Source organism: Pseudochaenichthys georgianus, chromosome 5, assembly GCF_902827115.2.
Source record: "Pseudochaenichthys georgianus chromosome 5, fPseGeo1.2, whole genome shotgun sequence".
NCBI lineage: Eukaryota > Metazoa > Chordata > Actinopteri > Perciformes > Channichthyidae > Pseudochaenichthys > Pseudochaenichthys georgianus.
The window spans coordinates 16,188,193-16,207,125 of NC_047507.1; the positions used below are offsets into that span (position 1 = coordinate 16,188,193).

Genomic DNA, 18,933 nt, shown 5'->3' on the forward strand with positions numbered 1-18,933 from the left:
TCATTGCAGTTGTATGTCTTAAATGTAATGTAAATGTTGCCTTCGTGTGTGGTTCGGGGCCATCTTCGTGCGAAATTCACAATTCCATATTCGTGTGTCCATCGGGTGTCAATTTCGGGACAGTGTGACAGGGGCTTTAGGGATAAAGTGAGAAGTTCAGTCATCCTGAGGGATTCAGAGTTGAACCGCTCCTCCTTCGCATCAAAAGGAGCCAGTTGAGGTGGTTCGGGCACCTAGTAAGGATGCCACCTGGGCGCCTCCCTAGGGAGGTGTTCCAGGCACGTCCAGCTGAGAGGAGACCGAGGTGGAGACCTAGGACCAGGTGGAGGGATTATATCTCTTCGCTGGCCTGGGAGCGCCTTGGGATCCCCCAGTCAGAGCTGGTTGATGTGGCCAGGGAAAGGAAAGTTTGGGGCTCTCTGCTGGAACAGTTACCTCCGCGACCCGACCACGGATAAGCGGGAGAAGATGGATGGGTTTCGGACAAAATAATAAAAACAATTTAATAAAATGAAGAAACAAGAAAATAATTGGTAAAACTTATTTTTGATTCATTTTGAATGATCAAGTAATTCATTCTACACCAACAAATGGCATCGGAAGTCAGTTGTGACCGACGGTAATTATATTTACACAAACCAGACATCCATCTATGCATCTTAAAAATCCCAATGAGACCGTAATACTTAGTAATAAAATAAATATCTCATCGAGCAGGGAATAAGGGCCAGGTCTGTTTAGCGTCTCAGTCACTGATTATCCCTCTCTTCCTCCAGACTGATTTGGACTGACTTAAATTTAATTTAATGTAAAATTGGTTTATCGAGCGGCTGTTTGATCTCGACACCTTGTTTTAATCAGAGAGCATCCTCTTGATGTGCGACTCCCTCACTTCTTTACACACCCGCACGTCTCTTCTCCCTCCTGTAGTGACATTGAAGCTATTGACCAGGGAAGGGTCGATGTTGCAGCCGTCAGCGTTACCTGTCATTTAGAAAGCACTCCTTTTTTTTCTCCTGTTGTTGTTGTGCCTGCTCACGGCACTGCTTGTCTTTCCTCTGCCAGGGAGAGCCAGGCTGTCCGTTTCAGCACATCCATCCACTCACTCTCACTGCTAGATGTAGGCCTTTCAGTCGCCCCCCCCCCCCTTCATTGGGAATGAGTTAATCTCATTAGATTTATCATCCATTTGCACAGAGTGCTCTGCCTGGAATAGAACCACATTGAGACTACATTGATCTCTGACATATTATGGCAGCTAACAATCAAACATGTCCCTGAACAAGTAGCCTGTTATTTTTCTTCTTTTATTTAACTTGTGTTTTTGTTGTTAAAGAGTAGTGCACCAAACACCATTTTAATACATTCTTCTTTGTCTAAACCTACATAACCCACAATGCAATTCCACTGCTGACATGCAGGTGTATTTAATTAGCAGGGACTAACTTAGCCTCAAGCCTTTAGCCTGAAGCAGAGACAAGGAGCTTCACTGGTCCTTTGAGCCTCTTTCTTTTTCACTCCACTCCTCCAGATTTTTCAAATGTTCAAACTGTACTCTTCAGACCTAACTGACACAGACTGAAGTGACACATGAGACAATTCGTCAGATTTTGCACAGCTCCCTCTAGAGCAGGGGTGCCCAACCTTTTTTGAACCGAGAGCTACTTTTAAAGTTGCCAGTCTGCCGAGATCTACCAGTCCAAATAGAGAGGCGTAGCCATTACTGACAGCCTACTACCAGGTAAATACACACTTCTACTTGTATAAAACTGACCTTTGTACGATTAATACTTCATAAAATACAGCAGATCCTTTATCTTACCTCTTTCTAATCTACACACATGCAAGTATTTAACTGAAGTTACACAACAGTGTTGTTGATACAGAGTTGGAGTTTATTCACAGTCACATATTACAGTGGGTAATGTTTGAACAGTAAACATTGAACAGTGCTGCCACATATGACACAGGGAAAAAAGAAAAGACTCTGAACCCTTTCTTTGCCATTATATACAAATAGTGTTGCTACAAAAGTATAAATTAGGCTTACTAATAAGACAACTCAGATCTGAAGCTACACAGGAATCTGCTGCCAAAGTGCAATAAAAAAGACAAAATTAATAGAATCAAACCCTTTTTTGTTGCATTTTAGTAGAGTATAAAAACAAATGCCTTTAAAATAGGATGCAAGCAACACTAGTTTCTTAACCTGAATTGATAATAGACTATAATCAATTTAAGTTTGCATTCTTATACCATTTTGTACAATAATTATAATGAATACGTTCAAACAAACTAAAACGTACAGCTGATTAATAACGGTATCTAACTTGAGTTTTTATCATATCAAAAACCTGTTGAAATGCTGCTGTTATTTTTACTGTCCCCCCAAAAGTGCGTCGCAGCCTCCAGGAATGCATCTTTCATAACTTCGCCGTCTTTGAAAGACTTCATGTGTTTCGCAAGAACGTGACTGACACGATAAGATGCTATGGTAGCAGCCTTGCTCTTGTTGTTGGGCCTGGTGAAAATTGACTGCTGTGCATTTAGCTGTCCTTTCAGGCCCCTCCCCTTTTGGGAGCGTAGGGCAGAATTAGGAGGGAATTCCGTCTCGTAGCGTTTGTGCACTCTTTTGAAATGCCGCTCCTAAATTACTCTTCTTCGATAAAGCTACGCTCGCATTGCAGATGCAGATGGACTTTGAATTTGAATAGATACAAAAATAATCATCCTCCCACTCGGAGTGAAAATTATATATGTTTTGCTTCTGCCATAATTGCGGTCTTGTGTGACTGTCACTCCTGTTGACACGGACAACGTTAGCGAACTAGTGCACTGCCCACCAGCCACGCCCCGACACAGGGGTCACGCCGGCCAATCACAAAGCTTTGATGCGTTCAAGTGCATTATTCTGGCACAGGAAGATTATGTTATAGGACATTAATGATAAAACAGAATATTGTTGTTCTATTTTTAGACACATCTCGCGATCGACAGGGAATCTCGACTGGTTGGGCACCCCTGCTCTAGAGCCACAAAAGCTTTCTTAATTCGGCTTTCTCCCACATGCAGCAGTACTCTCCAAGATCTATAAAAATGACTTTGATGTTTGAATTTCCTTAAATATTGAACCGGGGTCGTTTCTTAGTTTCTGAGAAGGAATCCTTGCAACAGCCCGGCTCTCATTAAAACTGAATGTGTCCGCCTCGCACTCTAATTTGAGTCCTTGGCTGGCGTGGGGGTCTGTCTGAGGGATCGGCATTGTGTCTTATTCACATGCCCACCGGGGAATCGCTTGATAATCACATGCTTCCATGAAAGGTAGCCAGCCTCCTGTCTCCCAGGGCTGCAGACCCCCTCTCAGCGCCATCACAGCAGCAGACATGTCACTGAGAGACTGATAGCCCGTCGCCTCTTCCTCCTCTTCCTCCTCCACACTGTCAGTTTGCTCTTTACTAGGTAGGAGGGCCGGGATACAGCCCACCTAAATGTCATGGCTCTCATACTTGGAGAGAAAGAGTCTTCTGAGAAGTTTCCCACAGGCAGAGTGAGAATACCTGCCTCTAGGTTCTGAGAAGAGCATGAAGCCACCTGCTGTTTGACGGGGATTTATTTAAGGCCCCGGCCACACGAGGACGAAAACGGTCGTTTGCGTTACTGTTTAGTGTCATATAGACTGTTCGGCCACACGAGGTCGACCGAATACGGCACTAAATGACTGCAGAAACGATAACGGGTCCCAAGGTGGATAGAACGGCATACGGAACGCTCTGGGGGGTCCAACGGCTCCGTGTGTTTACGCCCTATACGATCATTTTCTGATAATGATGAGGCAATAGCCCCGCCTCTCCCCACCTCTGCTGCTCACCCCCGCGTCAAAGTAAACTGCACACTGAATTCAGATTATTTATCTTTCTCTCGATATGGACATAAACGCGAGTGAAGTCTAATCTGACAGGACGGAGACACCTCTCAAACTACCTAAACTAGTTATAAATATGTTTATATTTTACTGTCGGCCGGGTCACTCATTACTGGATCAGCTGCTGAAACAGACACTGACGCTGTCCGAAGAGAGGGAGGAAAAAGAGAGGCTCCGTGTATTTTATTATTATATTATATAGAGTCGTTATTCATTTGTTTTAAAGCTCAATAAATAACAAAGAAGACCTTTGACCGGCACTTTTATAATTTTGTCCGGAAGATTTAAACTTTAATACACGTTGACTGGCGAAAAACTCTGCCCGGTTCCCTCGGCCCCCACCGCGGAGAATAAACAGAAGGGCAACCATGACAACCATGCTTCTTCGCTGCTTTTGTGGAGGAAGTTACAGCGCCACGTACAGGCTCCTGCACATGTACTGCAGCTTCTCCAGCGGTTGGAGCTAAACGGAGCTCGTGTGGACAGACACTATCCGGTGAATATTGCGTGTGGACGGAAGCTTTTTTGCGTTTGCGTTAATCCTATGCGTTTAGCCGTTTTCGTCCTCGTGTGGCTGGGGTCTAACTTTTAGGCAAGTGTAATCAAACCTTAGTTCACAGTTCTTGAATCCTGAAAAGATCATAGGCATGATAGAGATTCCTAACAGAGAGGTTCATCAAAAAATGATGTTCAGTTGCACTGTGATTCATTCATGTTCTCTTGTTCTAAGTTGCTCTTTGATGGGCAGATTTAATTATGGATCAACACAACTCCAACTTTTTCAGAAAAAGCAATGACAGGCGAGAAAACCTCTAACAAAACGTCTAAATGAAGTCCAGTTTTTGCTTCCCAACAGTTTCTAATTGAAAGGCTCCTGAAACTCTTTGTGTGACTTTTATAGAGTTCTCACGTCACACCCTTTGTTCTGTCTCTCTGACGCACACATGATTCATTCTCTCTGATGTCCAGCCCTCCATTTTTCACTCTTCAACAACAAAAAAGTTTCTTCAACGCCTGCAAACTGCTCGAATCCGTCTGTCATATCTTCAGCTGCTCAGCCTGTCCTACAGTCTTGTAATGAGCTGTCTTCACGTTACAGTGTTTGTTTCTCATTACTCAATAGTAACACTGTGTAAAAGCTTCTAAACTGTTCCTACAGAGCCACTTAAAGGTCACATGTCATGGCCATTTCTACTGATCATAATTCCATTGTTGAGGTCTACTAGAATAGATTTATACTGTGCAATTTTCCAAACTCACATTGGTTTCTCATACAGCATCTCTGTAAAGTATGTGTATTCACCGGTGTTAACTCTCTGTCCTAAACGGCTTGTTCGATCTCCTGCCCCCCCCCCCCCTCCCTGTGAGCCCAGTGTGCTCTGATTGGTTGAGAAGCTGACAGGCTCATTGCTGCTCGCACACACACAGACACACACAGACACACACAGACACACACAGACACACACACTGCTGCGGGCTGCTGCAGGAGCAGACAGGCTTGGCGATACAGCGAGAACAAGCGAAACTCATCCTGAGCACACACAAACACTCACAGCCGAAGTAAAAACAATAAGTGTGGCTTGATATTGAGTAAGAAAAAGGTTTATAACGCTGTGAGCATGGGTCTGCGGAGAGCATTTCTCCGCGATCACAACGTAGTAGTCCGAAAAACGTTTACCCATTTAAACAGTCGTGGTAGATACCTTGTTTGTTTTAAACATCATAAATACACAAACAACAATGAATACTTACAGGTTGTGTACCCGAATCTCCCGCTGGTCCAAACAAAGTAGGAACAGCATCGTTCTTCTGTGCCCTACGCTGTACATATCCGGCATGAATCGCTGAAAGGTTTGGGAAGCTTTGTTTCGTGAAAGGCTGGCAGAGGCTGCGGCCATAGCTCTGGGCGTGGCTATAGCTCTGGGTGTGGCTACTGGGTATGCCTACGTAGCGATACCCAGGAAGAAAATGAGAAATCTCCAACGAGGCGTTTTGGGGAGGCATTTTCTGTGTTAGAGTTTTACCCGCTACAGGGTGTACTTTCAGGGTTTGTGACTCTGCAGACCGTTTACATGCATAAAAACCTTCATAACACACAAAGGGATGGGTAATAACCGGAAAAGCATGACATGGGACCTTTAAAATCAATACATTTACAGGCAGAATCAATTAATGGATGTTATCTTAATATTAACACAAATTATAGGGCTTTGTTAGCCATTGAATTACTGACCCTTGTCTAATTAATAGTCAGGCTTTTGCAACGGAAACACTCAACAAACCCAGCTAACTACAGTACTATCTATTTCACGGCCTGTATTAACTGACTGAGGGTGTTTTCAATTTATTTAAAGGGGGCCTATCATGCAAAATGCACTTTTTGATGTCTTTTATACATAAATATGTGTCCCCGGTGTGTCAGGGAACTCACAAAGTGTCAGAAAACAAAACCCTCTCGCTTTTCTTCCGTACCCAAATCTCTAAAAACGGGGGTACAACGGAGCTGATCCAGATTTGCGTCCGATATGACGTCATATCGGTAATGCAGACCCACAGCACAATCAGAAACGTTGCTATCAGAAACAATGCCCCACTGCTTTGGACATAATATGATCTTTGTTTACATTAGCAAGTATCGCTAACACTCAGAGCTAACCTGTACTGGAGAGCGTATGTGTAAAAAAGCAGGAAATAAAAACAGGAACTCACCTTGTGGTAAACCCGCAAGAGAAAAAGCATTTGAGCTCCATACCGTTTCAGAAATAATCCTTGATGTGGTTTGGAACATGATATGGCATTTAATCACGGCAGCATTTAGCTGAGTATCTCGTAGAACTTTGAGCAGGCACAAGCTCCTCTTTTTTTTGTTCAAGCTAAGAACCCAGATCAGCAGTTCTCTAACAGGGCTGAGACAGAGGGATATGAGGGATGTCTAAAATGCATGATCTGTTTGGTATTTTGAGCAAAACACTTCATCGACATGTTTTTTATATATTTTTATATATCTGAGACCCATAATATATGCCTAAAAATAGCGTAATAGGAGACCTTTAAGTAAACCACCCTTTTTTTTCAGTCCTCAGCCAAGAGTCTGCGCGCAACCATCGGCGACGCATTTGAACGCCTCCACCGCTTCCTGCGCGAGCGTCAGAAGAGCATGCTGGAGGAGCTGGAGATGGACACGGCCCGCAAGCTGGCCGACATCGAGCACAAGATCCAGCGCTACAGCCAGCAGCTGCGCGACGTCAAGGAGGGCATCCAGATCCTTCAGGAGCGCCTCAACGAGACGGGGCGACACGACTTCCTGGAGGGAGTCGCCGTCACATCTGAGAGGTGCTTCACCTGCCCTGAGTTTGATAGAGCAGTCCCAGTGTCATCACTGCAGACCGATAAGAACAAAAATGTGGTTGTAAACACATTCGCTCCAAGAAGGTTTTTATCAACTCTTAAAGTCTCGTGTGAACAGTTAAAGTTAAATATTTGCTGTTACATTTGTTATGATACCCCCCCCCCCTACACACACACACACACACACACACACACACACACACACACACACACACACACACACACACACACACACACACACACACACACACACACACACACACACACACACACACACACACACACACACACCTACAGCATGCCAATTGTGTGTTCTGCCAGTGTGAAACGTGAGGCTGCTTACATTTTGGAGAGAGTCAGAATATCCCTGAACAGATGGCATATTAGGCCTGAAATACACCAGCTGTAATGTTTAATCTGCCAGGGGCACTTGAGGATGATTTCATTAAAGGGTTAAGTATATTTGAGCGAATTAATGAGTTTTACAGAATACCACAATATTTTTAAAGTAACAATATCAACAGGTTTTTGTTTTATTTAATATGACTTATCCTAGCAGAATTATATAATGTAAGCAACTGTACGTAAATATGGTGGACAAACAGCTATGATTTTCGATCAGCTCAAAACATGTTGGATTTTCACGGTTTCATTAAGTCACACTTTAGTAAGAGAGACCCCACAAACCTTTTATAAAACACTGCATGAGTAAGACTTATTTTAATGTTCATTTTTTTTCATTTCTTAGGTTATTTGTGGTGCATTGTAAGACATAACATTTCGGCATAATATAATATACACATATATCCAATATATCCCTTTTTCAATATATTGTTTTCAGGATTTCTCATGTGGAAAGCGACCCACTCAATATCTTTCCTGAACGTTGGAGTACATGTAGGGGTGATTCATGTGGAGGTTCATATTGAATTATATTGTAATGGTGTTAGACTAATATGTTCATCTCTGTTGCTGCAGATTTATGAGGCAGTCTGTCAGCTAATACATTTAAATAATGGCAGATTTCAAAGGCTCATACCACAATGAAGCATCAACTTTGTTGGTTGAACAAGAGGCAGTATTATTTGGAGGAAAGAAGCTAATTGGATTAAGACAGTTATTGATTGATTGATTTATTTATTTTTTCTGTCCCGCCAGGATTAAAGGGAAGATACATGAGACCAATCTGACGTATGAAGATTTCCCGACATCTAAGTACATGGGGCCCTTACAGTACACGATATGGAAGTCGCTTTTCCAAGATATCTCACCAGGTATGTGAACAAAACTGGAACAAATGTACATACATTAAGCTAACTCATTAACATGTTTTATCTCTTCTGTTAAATCCGGGGGGGGGGGGGGGTTGTGTTTGTGTTTATACTCTTATGATGCGGTTGCACAGTTGCCAATTTAAACCACTAACAGTTGTTGTTTAGCCAGCTTTAGAGTGTGGTGGCACTTCAAATGTGGAAACAGAATCAAACCATTCAGCTGTCTTTGTGTTATTTTATTTCTTCCAAGAAAGGTCAGTCAGCCTTACAGAGAGTGTAGCAGAGTGGAAGACGTAGACCAGAGTTTGCGTTTCATATTCAAACACAGAGAGAGGAAAGGGGGGGTTAAGCTTGGCGATAATAAAAGGCGCATTCTGGAAGTTAGGGAGGGAATATCAGGATGTTCTCAGTTCAGCTGAAGTTGAAGGTCATACTGTTGGTGCACAACATCACAACAAATCTTCTTAATAAGGACCTTTCCCAAGCTTAGATAAGAGGTGAAAGCCAGTCAATGGAAATACACATTAGCAAGTAAGAATAACACAATGGTATTATTAAAGTCAGTAAGTGAGTTAAATACTTTTCTGTTACAAGAGCTGCTGGTAGGATGTTTTTTTTTGCCTTTGGACAGAGGAATTACAAAAGCTCTTTTCAGTCTTTATGCTAAGCTAACTATCTTATTGCTTATTATTTAATTTAACAATCATATGAGAGATTGGTATCAGTCTTTTAATCTAATGCTACTATATATAAACAACCATATTTCTAAAATGTATTAATGCTCCTTTATTTGATTATCTAATGTTCCTTCAGTAGCTGATGTCTGACTCAAAAACAGAGTGCAGACAATATGTTCTGACCTCAATTTGGATTGCTGGGATGCTTTTGGCTTTGTTTTGCCTCCTTGGATGAGATATGGTGTTGGACCTGAAGGGCGGAGATGCCCCTCTGTGTTTGACAGCACTGAGAGGAGCTCCCCTCCCTCTGCCCTGCAGCCATCGCTCACTCAGAGGAGATTATTGAAAATAATGTTCGGAGGAATTGTTCACTCCTCCCATTTCTGCCTGCTGAGGGGAGGCCAGGCCGAGTTTTTGTTGGCCTCCCTTGACTGGCTGCCAAATAGAACAATTGGTTACGATCCATCACCAGCAGTTGCCAGGCATAAAATAAAGACATTCCTCCCATCATCCCTCATCACTCGCTGGCACTGATGGGTTAGTGGGAATAACTACCCGACACTGTCCTTTTTTTCCACCCCTCTCATGTTCAGCAGGAAAAATGGTTTCTCCACTGATGTGTGTCCGCCTGCAGGTTTCTCTGTACGACACAAAGAGGCACTCAGGTTATGAAATTTTAATGACTTGATTGTAACAAACACTGGATCTGTCATTGACAGGAGAAGGCATTGTCCTGTCCGCTGGCCGGGCGCCAGACATTTCACCTCCTTTTATCCCAGCTGATATAAATATAGATGAACTGAAAGAAATGTCTGAGAGCAAAGAGAACAAGCCGTTATTGTTCAGCCTGATATGGTTCCCTAATAAGCAGACATGGCTGCAGATAATCCTTTCCTAAAACCCCAAACTACACAGAGAAACAGCTCCTACGGGCCTGTGGAGCGAGTGGCTCCTCCCATCGCTGTAATTACTGCTTCACTGTATTGTTTGCACTCAGACTGTGGTCTGATATTGCTCAAATCAAGCTTCCCCATCAGACTCTGGGGAGCTTTAGACTTTGAAGAGTCTAGTTCATGCATGAAGGTAAAAACAGATTGTAAAAAATGTATCCCATGCACTCGTTGCTCTTTAGTCTGAAATAAAAGTTGAGTAGCAGTTTGTGTGCACGGTATAATAACAAGCCATCAGAACTCTTTAACCACAGGGCATGGCTTTAATCACCTTATCTCACTCTGGCAGTGCTGATATTTTACATTATGTAATGTCTCCACCAGGTTATTTGTCTTAATGTGTCAGCTCATCCGAATTACAAAAAATATCTAGCAGTGTCTTGGCATTTAAATCATTTTGGTTTTACAGTATATGTCCAGGTTTCGAAAGAATTAGCTTAAAGTTTCCACCACACAACGGGTGCCTCCACAGCAAAACAATGGAGGTCCATTAAACAACTTAAAGTGGACCTATTATGCTATATTTGACAAATATATTGTAGTGCCATACCTATACAAAACATGTCTGTGAAGTGTTTTTTGCTTAAATTACCAAACAGATCACCCATTGTAGCCATGCCTCATACTGCTCATACCCCTCTATTACAGCCCTGTTCCAAACAGGCTGATTCTGCTTTAAATGGAACGGCTGCTGCTAGCCACGCCCCTTTGTAGTGTCACGCAGCTTTCCCCTGCTAGAGAGATTTCTACCGGGAGAAACTGCATTGTTTCTGACACAGCACATAGCTTGACATGTTCTTTCTTAAGTGTTTACCACTAGAACAGTGCCATTATATTTATTATATATAAGAACTTTACTCTAAGTGCCTCCTGCAGACATCCTGCTAAATACACAGACACACAGCTGCGAGAGCCGATTCAACTATACGGAGACGATTGGTTGGGATGTGTCATGCGTTCCGGAGACGTTGGGTTGGGACGTGTCACGTGTGCCGGAGACGATAGGTTGGGACGTGTCACGTGTGCCGGAGACGATAGGTTGGGACGTGTCACGTGTGCCGGAGACGATAGGTTAGGACGTGTCACCTGCGCTGGATGTCGCCAATGACGTAATAGGAGCGAAAATTCTGGATCTGCTTGTTAGCAGCACCCCCGTTTTTTGTTTTTTTTAGAGATGTGGGTACGGAGGAAAAGAGAGAGGGTTTTGTTTTCTGACACTTTGTGAGTTCCCTGACACACTCGGGGACACATATTTATGTAGAAAAGACATCAAAAAGTGCATTTTGCATAATAGGTCCCCTTTAAACAACTAATACAGAGAGGAAATATTTTCTTAATACAAACATTATTCCGATGAAAACTGTCCACAGTATGGAGAGCTGCCACAGTTACCTGGACATTGTTTTTGGAAAGATGCTATGCTCTTTGTACAAGTGTCCTATAGCAAACAGGTTTCAAGCGTTTACCATGTAAATGTAATATCCAAGTATAATTGTGTCTGCGGACCATTGTTGCTTGTTATCCCCTCTTTGCTCTCCCCCCGTCTTTGCTGTCTCTCTCTAATGTCAAAACTGTCTAAGAAATTCCATAAAAAAATGTAAAAAGAAATGTATCAGTGCTTCGGGCGCCACGAAAGAAATGTCATAAACCTCCACTGTGGTAATGGGATTTAAAATCTGGGAGGACAGGATGGTTGACTCAGCAAAATGTAATGGACACAAATAGTTTAGAGGGTTGATAAGGAATCAGCATTATCGAAATAATAATATTTCCCAATGTAGTCCTTGTGGATTGTTTTTTGATCAAATAGAAGTGCATCTGTTCCATGAGTCAGCAAAGTAAAGGACGCCAATTACACTTTGTGTGGATCACCCTTAAAGGCAGATTCACATACTTTTCAGTGCCCTCCTGGACAAAACATAACATTTTCAGTATGTATTTTCCAACCAGACGTACATTTGTTTTTAATCTGCATGCCTGTGATAAAACCTCCTCAGTGTAAGCGTTTCAAATATCAGTTCATAAACTTGACCTCACCTCTCCTGTAAAGTGCCTGAGCAGCCTAGATATATTTACTCACTACCTCAGCATAAAACTGTTCACACAGCGTTTGCAATGATAAAGAAAAATGAGGCTCTAAGAATAACACTGCAGTTCTCGCTTTTCTGTTTGTCCAAGCTGAGTCATAACATATCGATGTGTTTGCTTTGTTTTTTTCATACTTACTTATTACCACGACAGTCCTGTTTATCTGGGCTGTTATCTCCCGTAACTGAATATTAAATTGTCGTGTCAAATAATCATTTAAAACATATAGCCTTATACTCTGATTGCCTTTTACACTGTTCAATTGTATTTTTAATCTTGTATGTCTTGTATGTGTTAAGGATTTACATTTCAGGAGGACTAAAGGAAGTGCAAAAGAGGGATATGCAAATGTTAAGGACAAGGGGGTTTAATGGTGGGGTGTATGACCAGTTGGCTGATTCCTTTCATGAGTATATAGTGGGGCTGTAAGCTTTGTTCGGGGTGCAGAACTTATTTTTCCCTCTGAGAATGAAGTTGCTCTGTTCCTGCATTTGAGATCGATTTCACTTGTATATGGACTTTCTTTATTACTTTATTAAATATAACAAAAGACAAACTTTGTCCATTAATCATTTATCAGTTTCTCTTAAAGTGGATCCACTTTTTCATGTATTTTCTACATCAACATGTGTGCCCTCTGTGTAAAGAGATTCTGAAAGTTTCAGGAAAAAAGATTCTGTCTCTTTTTGTCCTGATCCATTTCTATAAAAACCTGTCTGATAATGAGCTGATCAGATTTTGGCCACTTTATGATGTCATAACGATGTTTTGGCTTGTGTAACCATTAGCCAATCAGTAACCAAGGTAACACCTGCCAACTTTATCACCTGAATCTCCTCCTAGAGCACCATTGTGTTCTTTTTAACCAAATATCTCTCATGCCCCTTTCACACCAACGCGTTTTCAGCTCCGGCTCGGAGCCGGAGCTGAAAAGTACCGTTTTTTCCTGTTCACACCGCACAGGCGCCGCGTCTTAGCTCCGGAATCCGGTTCACTTCCAGCTCTAAAAAATTGTCGGTCTAGAGGCAAGAGCTTCAGACCTAAGAGGCGGCGTCGCTTACGTCTCTCTTACGTCGGGGCGGGGGCAGGGGCAGATTCGTCGTTGATGCTGAAGACCACAAAGAAGTCTTGCATTTCGCATGTGATGTTTGTAAAGTTCCAAGTAAAGTCGTCCCTTGTAAAGTCGTCCGATGCCTTCCATGCCGTTTCGTAAGAGGATAACCAAAGCGAACAGCGCTTCAATACAATCGGCCATTGTTGTTGTTGTCGATGTGAGGGATTGCTGAGGTTTGGATTGAAGCAGGCACGTAAACGGTGTCGTCATGACGCAGCAGCGGCAGCTCTGGGCGGTGTGAACAGAGCGTGAGCAGAAATGGGAAACCGGAGCTGAACCAGAAAAGCTCCCGCTCGGAGCTCGAAAGGGAAAAGCGCTGGTGTGAAAGCCGCATCAGAGGGGCGTGGGGTGGCTCTTTATTTTCATCTAAAGTAACAGACAGAGAATCAGCACTTTTGAAACAGGGCTGAAACAGAGGGGATTATGGGATGCTACAATGCATGATCTGTTTGGTATTTCAAGCCAAACACTTCAGAGACATGCATATATCTGAGACCTATTATATATTGATGAAAAACAGTATAATAGGGGACCTTTAAGAATTTCCTCCACAGAAATAAATGTAGTCTTGGTGCTAAAACTATCTCTCCTATTCTCTTGTCCTCCTCAGTGCCAGCAGCGTTGACCCTCGACCCGATCACGGCCCACCAAAGACTGATCCTCTCAGACGACTGTACCATAGTGGCCTACGGGAACCTCCATCCGCAGCCCCTGCAGGACTCCCCACGGCGCTTTGACGTTGAGGTGTCCGTTCTGGGCGCAGAGGGCTTCGTGTCGGGGGTGCACTACTGGGAGGTGATGGTGTCGGAGAAGACCCAGTGGATGATCGGCGTGGCCCACGAGACAGTCAGCCGCAAGGGCAGCATCCAGATCCAGCCCAGCCGCGGCTTCTACTGCATCGTCATGCACGACGGCAACCAGTACAGCGCCTGCACCGAGCCGTGGACCCGCCTCAACGTCAAGAGCAAGCTGGAGAAGGTGGGGGTGTACCTGGACTACCACAAAGGCCTGCTCATCTTCTACAATGCAGACGACATGTCCTGGCTCTACACCTACCGGGAGAAATTCCCCGCCAAGGTCTTCCCCTACTTCAGCCCGGGCCAAAGCCACGCCAACGGCAAGAACGTGCAGCCGCTGCGCATCAACACTGTGCGCCTCTAAGAGCTGACGCATCTGTGGTCCTGAGAGATCATTCACAGGACTTGTGGAGGTTTCAAAAAGATATTCAGTTTAAAAAAGTGTTTAATAAGGTGTTTGAAATGTTTTTTTCTTTCAGTTCAGTTCAGAGTTGTGCTCGATGTTGCTCTTAAAGTCCTGCGCTGTTATTTTTGTGTCACTTGAAACGATAATGGCCTGCACTTGAGCCTCTTTTACGCATCTTTGATTGAAAAGATAACATTAGAAGGAGACAGGCGGACCCCCGGGCTCCTCTGGGGTCTGTGTATGTACAAAAAGACAGTGATTAAAGCCCCCAGGCCCATCTTGCACACTCTTAGGGGGCAACGCTCTCCTGACGTCCCCTTGCTGTCCAGGCGAGGACACTGAAGACTGGTCACTTGTCTTCTCTGTGCTGTACAGTCGGCTTAGCTTTGTGTGTGGAATGTGATCGACTGCACTCGGCTCCTTTTCGTTTGTCCAGCAGTCCACCATGAACTTCTAAAGTCTGTTCGCACTTTGTACCCCCTGTCTGAGACCGGGGTCTTGGTTCCTCCTGCTGGTCACTAACACAGGTGTCTATTCTTTATTATTGCAAGGAAAGCTCTTGTTTTCCTTTCACAAGTCATCCAGCCATTATCCGTCACATATAACAAAGTAGTATTTGTTCGGCTGCCCGTACCTTGCCCAGTGGAAAAAAAACGTAAAGTAAATACGTGCATGTTTGTATACAGTGTAGTTTGTATCACGGTTTAAAAAAAGGAAGTCTCATCATGCTGGCTCACGTTTCAGTTTCTGCTCTTCAACCACAAGTATACTAGCCAACAGCGTACACTGGCATATGTGTGGGGTTTTTAAATTCAAGTACATTTTGATTATTAGTCATGATGTTTTGGCCATTTTCTCTTAAAACCTAAAGAATATTAAATCATACCATCTGAGTAAACAGCCCGGTGAGACTGGAATCTCTACTTGTTAAAGCATAACTTCTCAGATGTGGAAACCTAAAGGGTTCAAGATGAAGTATAACTCACAGATTATACAAACACCACTGATCTATTTTATAACATTTTAATTAAATGAAGCTGAATGTTTTGAGAAGCGGTCCATATCAAGGGAAATTATAAAGGATGCACTAAAATGCTATTCCTGTCAGACTGGAAGAAAATGTGTTATAATTCCCCTGAGACCCTGTTTATATCTTCGCCTCATGTGCCTCAAGTGTTATTTATCATTAGCTGTACACAAGTCCTGCAGAATCAGCTCTTAAGAAGCTCTGGTCGCTCAGCCAAGTCCAGCATACTGAGATACTTGTCTGTGGGTGGGGGGGCGGACGGACGGACGGACGGACGGACGGACATGTGCACGTGTTTGTTAGTTCAGCTATCATTTTAAATCCAGCGTTGGTTGTGCTTGATAAATCCCATCTGGCCCTCTGAGCACACCCACCCATGCAGTGGCTAAGAGTGATTATTATGACATACTTGGGTAAATTGGGTAACACTTTTATAGATCTACACTACCATTAGAATAACAAAGTAAAAATCACCTCACTTTCCCTTTGCCACTGTACATCTAAGCATTGTTGTGAGTGTGTGTTGTCTGTGTTGTCCATTTAAAATAAGATGGGATTGATGGCAGTGCTCTTGTTTTTCTAGGATTTGATTCCTGTACTCGCAGTATGAAGCAAACTAGGGTCAAATGGTGATCATCTGAAAATGATTTATGGTATTAACTTGCAGTGATCGACAGGAGCATGTTTCAAGAAGCAGTCGTACTTGGGTAAATAAAACCTGCAACAGTTTGTTTTCTGGGATTTACTCAGCAAGAGGATCCATGTAGTTATGATATTTCCAAGGTTTAAACATTCAGGAGAGTGTTGAGTAATGTTACTTCTCTCTTATGTATTCTACCTGAGAGGTAGATTCCAACCAGCTGGTGCTTCAGAGAAAAACACTTACATTTGACCCTGGTTTGCTGAGCTGCAGACGTCAGTGGAGTCTGTTCCACGTCCTGTTTGAATATTCAGAAGGAGATTATTGTGAGGTGGTGTTGGGTTACTGGTGGTGGTGACGCTTAATGTTCAAAATGATTTATGATGATAACTATGACACTTTTACTGATTATAATGATGATTGTGTCTTTGATGGTGGCCTCTTTGAACCCATCCTTGTGTGAACACTCTTAAGTGTTCTTCAGCCGCAGCTGAGATTTGTGGGAAATGTTTTAATGTCAAATGACTGCTAAAATAAGCCTTATCTTTGTCCTGGTTTGGATGAGCATCAATGCAGAGGCTGTAGATTGTCAAATAAGATTTAAAAAATCTGTACGCTACTCTGTGGAACTTATTGGATTCATTTTTTTCAGGTAACATGGTCCAGAAGTAGCTGTGGCACTAAAAAATGTGTCTGCCGCCGAAGGTCCAATGTACCAGATCGCTGTGTATCGAGGTACAAGCTAGGTCTGAGGGTTCACTTGAGGATTACCAATTGAAGATGAACAAAATGTATTTGCCCCATGAAATATGTTGCTTTTTTTAGACTCATCTCACACTATTTGCTTTTTTCTTGTGAAATACTGATGTTACTCGTTGCTCTGAGGCTTTACTTAGTTGTCCACCATCCTAATTAAGTGCATTAGTTCATTAACAGAGGTCAAGCTTCAAGTCGAGACCTCAATTCAAGTCAGAAACGTTACAACATTTAAAAAAAGACTTGCAACTCACTTGGCAGGTGACTTCACTTTTACATGAGCCTTTATTTGAAAATACTTAATCCTTACTCTTCCCTCATCCAAAACATAAAAAAGTGTGTTATGTAAAAATTGTGTATCAAAGTTATAAATGTACCCCTCATCAGTGACCGGTGGCGCTATAGTCAGTTGATCCCCAAAGGACCTATCTGGGTATCATACATGTCTGTACAAACTTAACATGTTTCATTTTAAAGAGTCACAGGCAGCTATAAAGAACATCCATGTCAAATCGCTTTAATACTGACACTGGCGTAATTCTTTAGTCAGTGAGTCAACATAATCTATCACATTACTTTTGAGAGCAAGAAAAAAAGCTAGTAATGAAACATATCTGGGAGGCAGACAAACACTCTTTGAAATGTAGGAAGGCTTTGCCTCAGCTTGTTAATACCTGCTGCAATTCACAAGAGTTTCATGCCACGCATTTTAGTTGAGATGTGCCAAACTCTCAGCCCTGCTAAGCCATCCAGCTGGGAGGTGGGAGGTTGTGCACTCTTTTTATTACTGTTCCCTATTTTGACTAGGCTGCGGCCATGTGACATGATAAATAACAAGATGTGTGCATGGGCTCAGTGTTCCCTCTCTGCGGGTGAGCTGCAACTTTCAAAGGGGCCCCCTTCAATTGCCATCTGTGATGCGTTTGAATGACTGGTTGTTAAACTGGTGGGAATTAATAATCATACCGTTTTAAATCAAGATGAAGAGTTAACATCTGAGTCATACACTGCGTCAAAAACCCAGAAAAGGTTGGGTTTTTTTGTAACTTTGGACCCTGCTGCCTTTTTATTCCACTCTGAAGTTGAGTCTTGTTGCATCATGATTACAGCTGTTCCACAGCACACTGCAGTTTGAAGCAGAGTGCCGATTATTCACAGCAGAGCAGACCCTCAGGACAACAGGCTTCATATGCTCAGCTTTCATACGGCGTACTTTTTTCTTCCCTCACTGCAGTGATTTAGACATTTATATCCGAGGAGAAGGTGTCCATCCTATAATAGACATTTTCACCCGAGGGGAAAGTGTCCATTAAAAAGTCACCGAGCTCTCCTTTGAGAGACCCGTATCTGATGTGGCCCTCCTGAGGCATAAATGCAAGGTTTTTAATCTTGTAAAGGATTAAATTAATTAAAAAAAAATATATATATTTATACAGCTCACTTAGGCTATCACCTGCTGTTAAAGAAAAAAAACTGCTGCCAATTAAAATCACTGTTAAAATACTTAGCGTAGAATGATGTATGAAGTTAAAGCTTGCTAATGATTAAATGGTTACAAAAACATTTGATGTGCTACAATAGTGTGTGTGTGTGTGTGTGTGTGTGTGTGTGTGTGTGTGTGTGTGTGTGTGTGTGTGTGTGTGTGTGTGTGTGTGTGTGTGTGTGTGTGTGTGTGTGTGTGTGTGTGTGTGTGTGTGTGTGTGTGTGTGTGTGTGTGTGTGTGTGTGTGTGTGTGTGTGTGTGTGTGTGTGTGTGTGTGTGTGTGTGTGTGTGTGTGTGTGTGTGTGTGTGTGTGTGTGTGTGTGTGTGACGAGCCATTTTGTGTGCGTGCGCGAGTGAGAGAGAGTGCACCGGTACCGGAGATCGTTGTTGTTAGCTTCTGGTGCTAGCGAGCTACGCTAACAGATATAAGGAGTTTTTTCAACAACAAGGTG

General features: G+C 42.9%; 1 protein-coding gene across 2 annotated transcripts in view; it reads left to right on the top strand.

Annotated features, from left to right (window-relative positions):
• trim62.1 (tripartite motif containing 62, tandem duplicate 1) overlaps positions 1 to 15,302 on the top strand; it is a 52,915-nt gene extending 37,613 nt beyond the window's left edge. For both annotated transcript variants that reach the window (XM_034083332.1, XM_034083333.1), the window contains 3 exons: positions 6,999 to 7,255; positions 8,429 to 8,544; positions 13,984 to 15,302. In XM_034083332.1, the coding sequence (XP_033939223.1) occupies positions 6,999 to 7,255; positions 8,429 to 8,544; positions 13,984 to 14,534 (924 nt within the window). In that variant the 3' untranslated portion in view covers positions 14,535 to 15,302. The remainder of the gene's footprint in view (positions 1 to 6,998; positions 7,256 to 8,428; positions 8,545 to 13,983) is intronic.
• Positions 15,303 to 18,933: the final 3,631 nt, after the last annotated feature.